This window comes from Terrapene carolina, unplaced genomic scaffold (genome assembly GCF_002925995.2).
Source record: "Terrapene carolina triunguis isolate 2854851 unplaced genomic scaffold, T_m_triunguis-2.0 Scaffold96, whole genome shotgun sequence".
Taxonomy (NCBI): Eukaryota; Metazoa; Chordata; order Testudines; family Emydidae; genus Terrapene; species Terrapene triunguis.
Genome location: NW_020664447.1, coordinates 65,137,555 through 65,149,677, shown reverse-complemented (window position 1 = coordinate 65,149,677; position 12,123 = coordinate 65,137,555). Strand labels below are relative to the sequence as shown.

At 44.7% G+C, this 12,123-nt stretch overlaps 1 protein-coding gene across 2 annotated transcripts in view; it reads right to left on the bottom strand.

Annotated features, from left to right (window-relative positions):
• The window catches only part of TSHR (thyroid stimulating hormone receptor), a 245,375-nt gene that overhangs the window by 69,088 nt on the left and 164,164 nt on the right, over positions 1 to 12,123 (bottom strand). For both annotated transcript variants that reach the window (XM_026651395.1, XM_026651394.2), the window contains exon 4: positions 3,579 to 3,653. In XM_026651395.1, coding sequence (XP_026507180.1) covers positions 3,579 to 3,653 — 75 coding nt within the window. The remainder of the gene's footprint in view (positions 1 to 3,578; positions 3,654 to 12,123) is intronic.

Below are 12,123 nucleotides of genomic sequence, written 5' to 3'. Positions count from 1 at the left end.
CTCCAAATCCCTCAGCCCCACCCCCAGCCCAGAACCTGCACCCCCTCCCGCACTCCAACCCCCTGCCCAGCCCGGTGAAAGTGAGTGAAGGTGTGGGAGAGCAAGCAAGAAGTTCGTATTCATTCCCCATCAAAATGCTTGTTTCAAAGCTTTCCCGTGCCTTTAGTTAATGTCACTTGGTGTCCCCAGGTATTTATTTTTGCATGTTTTTTTTCCTTCTCCCTTCTATTATTTGTCATTTGTCTTCTGAGAGTGAGACCTCTGAAGGGCTCACTATGTTTGAAGATCACCTAACTCATTGTAGGCACTACTGTAAAACAAAGAATGAAACAACAAGGCAGCCTTTCATTATCCAAGGAGGCCCTAGGAAAGAATCTTTGTATTACATAAACGGTGTGATCTTTAAACTGCACACACTCTCCCTTCCCCAGCCTATGGAAGGAAAACTATGTCCTATATGTTTTCTTTGCCTGAATTATGTAAACTGCTCCAGATAATAAGCTGGAGACAATAAGAACTCTGCCATTCATTGTGGCTAAGATTTGTTGTTCAAGTTCTGCTATGAAGGAAACAGATCTAGTCTTCCAGGTCTGCCCCAACTTTACAGAAATGCAGTTATTTACTTTAGCACTGATTCCTTTGAGAGAGAAAGTAACTACAAGAAAACACTACTCTCAGCTTAAAGGTGACCTGCAATGGAGACAAAATTGTGTTTGTGTCCATTTTTATAGCTTTATGGTATATAAACAAAGGCTGGAAATTCATGGTCCCTGCCTTCCTATGCCCCCAATCTCCTGCTCAAAATCACTAAGATTTTTTGTTGATATTTTTTCATTGTAATTTTGGGTCTCATCTACCCTGCTTCTTTTTTTTTTTTTTTTTTTTTTTTTTTTTTTTCATATTGTGGGGTTTTTCTTCCTCCCCTTTTTTTTTTTTTTTTTTTTTTTTGAAGACTATGGACAAATGGAGGAGAACTCCTCCAGACCCATTTCTGTCATAGAACTTACAGCAAATTGGGGCCTAATGATGAACTTGTCAGCTGTAGTTAATGTGCATTATTATATGTAAACATATATATATAATTAAAGTAAAAACTGTACATATTTCTGTTGTATCTGTATTGTATCTGTAACAGTGGGCTGGAGAGACTAGGGTCAAGCTAACCCTGATTACAGAATGAGATCTGAGGGGAATCAGGCAATTCCCTATAAAAAATGGAAGGTGGCTGCAGTAAAGGGGAATCCCAAGTCATGCTGATGGACTCTAGCGGGAGGAAAGAAGATGACTCCTGTAGGATCATTACACCAGGGAGTTTGGAGGATAAAGCCCAGTAAGCAGGAAGCCCCTAGGGAGTAAGAAACCTGACTGTGTTTGGGACTGGATATCAGAGCCTTAGTGAGGGAGAGCTGAGAGATCAGACTGGGATGGAAGAAGAGCCCTGAGGGTGAAAGAAAATGCCAGAGTTAAGTATGGACTTTCTTTGTGTTAAGTATCAGAGGGGTAGCTGTGTTAGTCTGGATCTGTAAAAAGCAACAAAGAGTCTTGTGGCACCTTAAAGACTAACAGATGTGTTGGAGCATAAGCTTTCGTGGATGAATGCCCACTTCGTCGGACATGCGTCTGACGAAGTGGGCATTCACCCATGAAAGCTTATGCTCCAATACTCTGTTAGTCTTTAAGGTGCCACAGGACTCTTTGTTGCTTTCTTTGTGTTGTTGGACTTCCGTTTGGGACTCTGGGTTCTTGTAAACTGTTGCTGGCATTAAACTGGTGCCAGGAGGGGTAGTGTTAACAAAAGAAAAGCCCCTGTGAGTTCTTAAACGGCCCTGAAGAAAGTAAAAATCAGAGGTGAAGAACTTAAAGAGGTACCCCTGGCCAGCAGGGGGCGCTCAGTAAGCAGCAGTCTTTTTTACAGTATCCCTCTTCTCAATCTTTCCTACAGATTCTGTGGCAACACACTTCCTTTGCTTCACCAGGTTCAGCATTTCCCCCTTTGGTAGTGGGGGTGCCTGTCATAAGTCAGTCTCACTCTGGATAGTTTTTATTCCTCACTCAAGTTTTATTTTTAAATATTGTACAAGGTGGGCCTCAGGGTGGGCCCAAGCAGTAGTCTTCAGCCAAACAAAGAAACAAATTCATAACACAGATTCATAACACCTCTCGGGGGTGTTGCCGCATTATGCTGGCTCCAGGGTGCCAGTCCTTCCCCAAACAGGCATTTGGTTGATTGCTTCCCCTATAGGGAGGAGAGCAGCCTTCCACCCAGGAGAAACCTTTTTTCCTGCTGCAGCTTGTCTCTTCTCTTTTCCCACATCTCCCTCACCAGAAGAGGTGTTTTTAAAGGTCACAGGCAGCCCTTAATTGGATTCACACATAGGTGCCGAAGCTGTGGGTGCTCCGAGGCTGGAGCATCCACAGGGCAAAAATGGTGGGTGCTGAGCACCCACCAGCAGCCCCCTTATCAGCTATCCCCCACCCCCCCAGTGTCTCCCGCCCGCCGGCAGGCCCCATGAATCAGAGCTTCCCCCGCTCTCCCCAGGCCTTCTGCACGCTGCGATCAGCTGTTTCGCGGCATGCAGGAGGCTGAGGGGGGGGAGGAGCAAGGACGTGGTGGAAGGGGGTGGAACTGGGCAGGAAGAGGCGGGGCATGGGTGGAGTAGGAGCGAGAAGAGGTGGGGTGGGGAGGGGTGTAGGTGGGGCCTTGGAGGAAGGGGTGGAGCGGGGGCGGGGCCTGGGGAAGAGCCAGTGGTCAAGCACCCCCCGACACTTTGGAAAGTCCATGCCCATGCACATGTCCTTAGTTGACCTGAAGTAACCCCTTTTCAGCTCATGGGAGGAAAAGGGCCTTTACCATTCTGTCACAATTCCTAGAAGGGACCATTCTAATAATCTACATAACACAGCCCACAAAATTTCACTCAGTAATTCATATCCAATAATTTGTGATGCTATATTTGACTTCATTGATATTACTGAAAGTATAGAACAAGCAGCAAATAAAAGGAATAAAAAGCCCAAACTAAAGTTCCCTACCCCTCCTTCATGGCACCTTTAAAACACTTTTGCAAATGCCTTCCCTCCCCCCGTAGGTTTTCTGGATGAGATGTCAAATCGAGGTCCTGATTAAGTGTGGGTATCTACCCCTTTCAGCAAGAGCAGTCCAAGTTTATTCTGGTGTAATTACTGTAATGAAAAAAGTAAATATGAAAAATGAATACATGTATTGTAATGAATAATGTACCAAAGAATTAGCTATCCAGGTTCTAGGATGAGGGCTGGGCTTTTGAGGCTAATGAGATCCAGAGTCTTGGCCTAATTCTAGCCTGACCTAACCTCCTACTTCAGAAACAGGACCAAAAGGGCATAAGGCATTCCTGGGACTCCCTAATACAACAGCTTGCAGCTCTTTTCTTGCTTGCAGAGCCTATAACTAGCCTTAGTTTAGTTGAATGCTTACATTAAAAGAAAACGGAATAAATTTTCCATCCAGCTCTGAAGGGAAAAAGAAATTGTTACACTGTAGTAGGGCAACATCTACACTGAGAATAATCTCTGAAAATTAAGTGCCCAGTACTTACAGGTATTTTAACAGTGGGAGGATCTTAAAGGCATCTGGATCTATGTAATGTAGATTTCTAGCATTGCGAATTTCTCTGTTAAAAAATAGATACAAATTAGCATATTAGCAAAAAAAATTATGTTCATATTTGAAATTTAAAATAAACAAAACAGCATAACACTAAAGTGAACTTTCGGAGAAACATAACTCCTGTGCTGACCTCTTGCACTGGACTGCATCCCAGTAATACAACAAATTGACATCACTCAATGGAGGTGAGTATGTTTGGTGTGCACTGTTACATTACAGCAGCATCAGCTGGACAGATTTGGTTTTGGACACTAATAAGCTTAAGTAATGGGGAGAAAGCACAGGGCTTTGGCCTTCTGCACACACTGATTTTATCCGGAAAAGTCAATAAAGCTATTGAAATGTGTTTAATAAAGCAAATAATGTTCAAAATCAAAGGCAGCTTGGGAGGAGGTTTGCGTGTCTTGGAGGGTTGGGTAATGGGTTGAAATTTTTAGTTTTGGATATGGAGGGAAAAAAAAGAGAAAATGAAGATTATAAAATAGGATTTCATTTCATGCGAGGCCATTTTAGGGGCCTGTGAGTGCCAAAGTTTCTTTTGTTAACACTCTCAATTAGTTTCCACCTTCTCATTTAAATTTAGTAAGTATAATAATAAAAATTAATCTATAGAAAACTTAAAACATCTGAGTTAATAAGTATGCAGGAGGAAGCATCTCCACTGTGGCAGGACTGGAAGTTTGGACACCATCATTCTATTTTTGGTTCTGTCTGTAACATGCTGTGGCATCCTGCAAAGTTATTTAAACCTACATGCTGTAGTTTACTCTCAGTAAACTGCGAATAAATACTACCACAAAAAACAATTTAGCATTTGTTTTCATATTCAAAGCGCTTTACAAACATTAAGCCTCATAATCTCTCATGCTGTTACTATCTACATCATAATGTAAGAAAGATAGGGTATAAAATACAATTAGTTAAGCAACTGCTTAACTGATTACCTGTTCCACCTTTCTCAGGGCTCTTTTAATTTTGATTGCTTAACTAAAGAAAAGGACTTGAGTTGAATTTAGTCTTAGAGTTTTATTAAATATCCTAACAACAGCAACTAAGTGTGTAGGATATAAGACAAAAATAGTATTGGACTATGATTTGGCAAACAGACTAGGAAATTGATTGATATAGCCATTCATTGATATAGATTGCAAGGCCAGAAGGGACCATTGTGATCACCTAATCTGATCTCCTGTATAACAGGCCACAAAACTTCCCACGAACTATTTCCTAGAGCATATCTTTTAGAAAAACATCCAATCTTGATTTAAAATATGACAATTTTTCAGACTCAAACCACATAGCTACAACAGAAAATAACACTTATACCTAATCAGTATCTTGGGAAGGTATCTTTGTTTAGAGTTTTGACTAAGAGTCCTTGAGAATAGGGCCTCACTTGTGCTAACTGGTTATTAACACATTAGAGGAGGGAGGTGGGGATCCAAAACTAAAGCATAAGACAATTCACCCACTTACATGCCAATTCACCAAGGTCTTCTTCTCAATGGATCTATAGTAGCCCACCTTTTTTAACCTATTTCCCCACAAATTATATTAGACCCAGGATTTAACACTCCTAAAAAAAACTTCAAAAACAGACTCCAACGAGATACTGCAGAATTGGAATTAATTTGCAAACTGGACACCGTTAACTTAGGCTTGAATAAAGACTGGGAGTGGATGGGTCATTACACAAAGTAAAAACTACTTCCCCGTGCTAATTTTTTCCCCCTACTGTTACTCACACTTTCTTGTCAACTGTTGGAAATGGGCCATCCTGATTATCACTACAAAAGTTTTTTTTCTCCTGCTGATAACAGCCCACCTTAATTGATTACTCTCGTTATAGTTGGTATGACAACACTCATTTTTTCATGTTCTCTGTGTATAAATATCTTCCTACTGTATTTTCCACTGCATGCATCCAATGAAGTGGGTTTTAGCCCACGAAAGCTTATGCTCAAATAAATTTGTTAGTCTCTAAGGTGCCACAAGTACTCCTCGTTCTTTTTCCTAAATATCTGACATTTATGACAGACTGTACAGCTGATTGCAGTTCAAGAGGCTTGTACACTTGGTCTGTTTTATGTTTTTATGCACCTAGAACTTGAACCTAGACACCATGATAGATACATGTACAGTGTTCTAAATTTTTAGTTAACAACTGTAACTTGTTCAGTTTTAAAGCTCTTTTACAACAACCCTGATTGTAATCTGTTACAAAATAAGGACACACACTAACACCGTGACAATCTTTAAAGCACATATACAAGATGTACATTTCCTTACTAATTAGGTACCCAGTTTCAGGAAATGGTCAATTGATTGATTTGGGTAATCACAGAAGAGAAACTCTGTTATTTATCACCAGATCTTTACTCAGCCATCAGCTTTCAGCTCAATTACTGTTCACAGCAGGAGCTGACACTGTAAGCACAGGTGGAACAATGGATGGGCCTGACTATAGTCTTTCCCCAGTGTGCTAGTGGGCAACCCAAATTGCTGGAAGATGGAAAGAGACAGTTAAAGGTGCCTATTCAAGATAGGTACTTTATCACCAGGAGGACTTCCAAGTGGCTGGTCCAGGAACTCAGTCTTCTCCTTTCCAGGTGTCTTTAGCTGTCATTAAAGTTTACAATGTGCTGACGGAGACAAGCGTTTTATCTCATTTCTGCTGGGTGATCCATTTTGGTTCCTCTTCTTGGAGGTGCTGGTGTGGACTAATCAGATGGTGACCCATATTTCCACCAAAGAGTTGAAATGTCCAATCAAACAGAGTTGTTCTCTCTCACCCTCCAATTAAGGAATAAGGCATCATCTTTTGACTTCTTGTAACTGAAGCTGGAACTTTCCAGTCTTTGTGCAACATGTCATGTTGCACCAGCTTGTGTAAGGCGAGTTAGACAATAACTGTTGGTACGTCCCAAGATGGTTGTACATTGAACCCCAGCTGGCTTGCTCTGGTCAGCAACTTACCGCCGTAAGTCATTTTCTGTGGGCCCCTCATCCAACTCTGCAGTTATGCTTGCTCAAGATGCAGTTTCCCCATCAACACTCTGCTTAGCTGCTGAAATTTCTAGTTTAAAGTTTACATAAATTTAAACAAAGTACCTCCAGATTCTTTGAATCTCTTTAAACCTGTTTTAACAGTCCACTATACAGTGCAAAGGCACTTCAAAAACGGTTGTTCTCCAGCAGGCCAGAACAGCTGTGTAAGGTCTTCAATTTCTGTTCTCCTCGTTTTAACAACAATGCTGGGACCTTGGGGTGTGTGGCTGAGTTGAGTCTGTGCACTATTAATCAGAGTTACACTTCTGATTATTCCTGTAAGGGCCTGTGGCCATCCCTCCCCATCAGTCTCGGAGGGAGGCCACGCCCCCTCGCTACCATGTATTTACAAAGGCTCAGTGGGGAATTAGCGGTCTCAGGGGCTCTGGCCCTCTGGGCAGGACAAAGCAATAGACAGGAGCTCTAGGCAGGGCAGAGTAGTAGGCAGTCTCAGGGGCTCTGGGCAGGACAGCGCAGTAGGCAGTCTAAATGACCCTCTGGGCAGGGCATAGCAGTAAGCTGTCTTTCACCGGGCCTAGGCAGACACCGGACAAAAAGCAGGCCTCTTGGCCTAAGGTGGGTAGATGGCCACCCCAGAGGTGGGTCAGCTGCAGGGGGTAGGGGGACCTGGGCCCACCCTACTCCAGCAGGTCCCAGCCCAGGGCCCTAAAAGTGGTGGATGGTTCCACCACTGGGTCAGCAGGGATCCCACTGAAATAAACCGACCTGAATTCTGGCAACACAACTGGACTATTGTCTGTTCCTGGGCTACTTCAAACTACTCCTTTGGAGAGTACCTCTGTCTCCTGGGATTCCTCCATCTCCCTGGGGTACATGGCCAGCGACAGTTCCAATAGGTCCTCTGGGTACTGGTTGATCAGGAGACCCAGCATCTTCTCTGGGTCCTCGGCTGTGTTTCCTCTAAGCTGCGCAGTTGGCTGGCCACCGAGGAGAGATTCAAGTGCCACACACTCGATTAGCAGAAATGCATATATCCATCAGCATGTGCTCAGGTGCTTCCCCTCCACCCCCCCTCCCCGCTGCTTTGCAGCCACGTTGCTCCTGCAGCTGCTTCTGGGACCCTCCAAGGTCCCGGGACCTTGCTGGCTATGCAGAGCGCAGGGGGAGAGGGGGAATACTGATGTCAGGGTATCCCCTGCCCCTGTACTCCATCTCCACAGAGCAGGGAAGAGGGCACAGCCTGGCTCAGGACTGGGAGCAGGAGTCAGCTGTTGCAGTCTGAGGTCTGAACCAGCCTTCCGGGTGAGTGAGTGAGTGTGCCTTAAAGAGACAGTGCACAGTCTCTGAGACTTCCCCAGCAGCCAGCTCACACAATCTCTCTCTCTCTCACACACACACACAGTCTCTTTCACTCCCCTCCCAACACATATTTGTATTATTATTATTGTTATTTCTTGGTACTTCCTACAATGAACATAAATTCTCAGTTATTTTATTCTTTGAAAGTGTGTTATTTTAGTTTTTTGACTGGTCTATGCATTTAATAATTTTTATTTCTTACACTTAAATTTAATTATTTGAGTAGTGAATTCTAAAATGCCTAACCTGTCCTGGCTGGAGTAATTATCCCTATGGTAACTTTTTAAAAGTATATATTATATCTAGGTTTTTTTGTTTCTACTGTTGGCACACATCCGCACATACCCTGGTGCACATAACAAAATTTATTCCACACACGGATAAAAAAAATTAGAGGGAACATTGGTCCTCGGCACTGCAGAGGTCCGTCTCAGGTGCAGGGTTTGGCAGTGGGAGAGAGGGTCCGCCTTTTAAACTTCCTGTCCTGCCCCTCTGCTTCTGGTGGGGTGAGCATGGCTTGCTGGTTCCACCCACCTGGGGGTGAAGAGTGGTTCCTCCTCATCAGTCTCAGAGGGAGACCACGCCCCCTTGCTACAATTCCCCTTTATGATCAAATATCCTTATAAATATATTATTTGGTTTCTGTTCCTTTTTTTTTCTTCTTCTTTTAACACAGATGTATTTCACTAACTTGATAGCATGAGAACTCTTGATTCCAAATATTAGCCTTAGTTCTTCACTTTGTTACGAGACTAAAAGCTATCAATATGAATGCACCCCCTTTCTTTCCTTACAGGGTTGCCCATGAGGGAAACTCTGTCATTAAAGTTTACAATGTTTTGACCAAAGCTGTATCGCTTACAGTCAACTTCCTTTTTACACACACAACTTCATTTAATTACAAATCAGCTTGCATCCTGTTCCCCACTTTTTCCTCCACTGTATCCGGCAATCTCTCATAATATTTTAATGTTGAATATCAATTTATTCATTCACGGACAAGGAAAAAAGAGAAGTCTCTTTAGCAGCACCAGTGGTACACTCTTGTAAAAGGCTGCAACAACTCTGTTTCCTCTTACTATTGAAGTCTAGCTATTAGACCCTGAGATTTTATTTTCTCAGTCCTGCATTCTATCTTTTCTAAAAGGCCTTGATGCTTGGGCAATTCTTAGATAATAATAATATATAATTTGGGGGCCTAAGTAACTACAACAGAGATGACGCAAGGTTTAGTTATGCAAAACAGGGCTCCTCAAAACCATTTGGTCTCAGCACTTGAGGAACATATCAGTGGCTTAAAGCCACCGTTGCCTCCCACCCTGATCTTGCACTGAGCAGAGTCCAGCCAGGCCAGAGAATCTGACCCAGTTATTTCAATACTGTAAGATCTGGGTCATTGTCTAGAGTGAGAGCTAGACAAAAGATAGTAATGGTATCAAAATGCATTATTTGAATTTATAGGCTTCTCCAGAAAGTGCAAAATACAGCCAGGGCATCTTGCCAAGCTGACACTGCCTTGTGTTCCCTTAACATATTATTACACAGTAGATGACTGTGTCTGGAAGTATGTAAAGAAGGTACTTTTGTGGACTGTTCATACTTTGTGCCTGTAACAGGGTGCACTCACCTCACACAAGCACTCCCTGATTGAGTGTGTGCATGCCTACAGTTTTTCTCTGCTCAGGGTGCCCCCATCAGCTGCTGCCCTTGCCAGGCAGGTCTTCAGTGACTCAGCCCTCTAGCCAAGTCACACACAGTCCGTGTGTGAAACAAACAAACCCCTTCCAGGGCACACAGTCCAAAATGTCCCCCATGTCCGAATAGCCCTCCTGGGGCTCAGTCCTCTAAAACAGTCCAACAGGGCCAGTCATGCTACCCTTGGTTGGTGTGTCCTTTTCTGCAGCCCTCCCAATCCATCAAGGCCCATCAGGGTACCCTCCCTTGGTCCGGCTAGGTTGCAAGGTTCCTACTCCAGAATTGAGAAATTCCCCGAGGGCTTCTTCCCTGCAGACTCTTTGCCTCTACTTCAGTCCTCAGTGACCTCAGCCTTCCTACTGAGCCACCCCTGTTGGACTCAGTTCACTGACCACAGCTCCCCCCGAGTTAGTCCTAATAGTGCAGCCCCCTTCTCAGGGGCGCCACAGTTCTAATTCCCTTCCTTAGGGCATAGCTACTTTCTCCAGTGGCTGGAGGTTGGGAGGGGGGGCGGAGGGACAGACCCGGTCCTGGTCCCTCCACTGCTCCAAGTCCCAACCCAAGGACCCTTTAAATATAGCAGCCTGATGCTCTGTACCATTACTAATTTCTGCTCTACATTTCCCTGGGCCACTTCCCTGTAGCCAGTCTTAGTTAAGTCCCAGCAGCCAGCCAAAAACACTTTCTTCACTCCCCTGGTCCCTGCCAGTAACTACTGCTTAGTCCCAGCAGCCAACCACAAGCTATTATCCAGCTCCCTCGATCTCTGCCAGCAACTGATCTGTCTAGCCCTTTCAGCCATCCAGGAGCACCTCTTGCTCTCCCAGTCCCTGCCAGTAGACTGAACTCACTCTGGCCCTGCAGCTCTTTTTATATGAGCCTCCTGGGCCCCGATTGGCTGTACTCTGCAGTCTCTTTCCTGATTGTCTGCATCCCATGCCACCTCTCTAGGCAGCTTGGAGGACCCTCTCCACTGCCTTTTCTGGGGCAGAGCAGGGCAGGGCAGGGCCATGAGGCCTCCAGCAGGGGGCCTCAGGGCCGAGTCCATCCCATCATCTCTTACAGAAGTTGACCTTACTGCATTCCACATGTGGGAACTTTTGGTCTCTACTGGGAAAGAGTAGCAGAGGATGGATTGAAAACCTTATTTTGCTGGTAACACTAACAACACTGACAGGAGATATATAGTCTAGCTTTTCTGGAGGTAATTAAGTGGAGTACTTTAATCCAAAATGATACATGCCAGAAATTCATCTGCTCTCGTGGATCCAAGAAGGTGGCTTCTACCTTCACTCCTGTCAGTAGGCTAGTTCAGTTTTCAACATAATTCCTGTGCTTGGATTTCAGTTAATTAAGGCCTTGTCTACACTGTCAAGTTTTGTCACCAAAAACTGCCTTTTGGTAACAAAACAGCAAGAGCGTACACACTACAATGGGACTTTTGTCATGAAAAACGCCCAGTTTCGGCAACAAAAATCTTCCACCCCTACAAGAGACTTGTCTTTTCCCCTCTCTTTATTGTCGACAAAGAGCCAGTGTAGACACTGCTGATTGTTTTGTCAACAGAACTGGCTTCCGCCTAGGGTGACCAGATGTCCCGATTTTATAGGGACAGTCCCGATTTTTGGGTCTTTTTCTTAGGCCTGGTTTACACTAGGCTTTTATGTCGAATTTAGCGCCGTTACATCGAATTAACCCTGCACCCATCCACACCACGAAGCTATTTAGATCGACATAGAGCTCTCTTAAATTCGACTTCTGTACTCCTCCCCAACGAGAGGAGTAGCGCTAAATTCGAAATGGCCATATCGAATTAGGCTAGGTGTGGATGGAAATCGACGCCAATAGCTCCGGGAGCTATCCCACAGTGCACCACTCTGTTGACGCTCTGGACAGCAGTCCGAGCTCGGATGCTCTGACCAGCCACACAGGAAAAGCCCCGGGAAAATTTGAATTCCTTTTCCTGTCTGGGCAGTTTGAATCTCAGTTCCTCTTTGGACATCGTGGCGAGCTCAGCAGCAGTGGCAACGATGCAGAGCTCTCCAGCAGAGGTGACCGTGCAATCCCAGAATAGAAAGAGGGCCCCAGCATGGACTGATCGGGAAGTCTTGGATCTCATCGCTGTGTGGGGTGATGAGTCCGTGCTTTCAGAGCTGCGCTCCAAAAGAAGGAATGCTAAGATCTACGAGAAGATCTCTAAAGCCATGGCAGAGAGAGGCTACAGCCGGGATGCAACGCAGTGCCGCGTGAAAATCAAGGAGCTGAGACAAGGCTACCAGAAGACCAAAGAGGCAAACAGACGCTCCGGATCCCAGCCCCACACATCCCGTTTCTACGAGGCACTGCATTCTATCCTAGGTGCGGCCGCCACCACTACCCCACCAGTGACCGTGGACTCTGAGGATGGGATA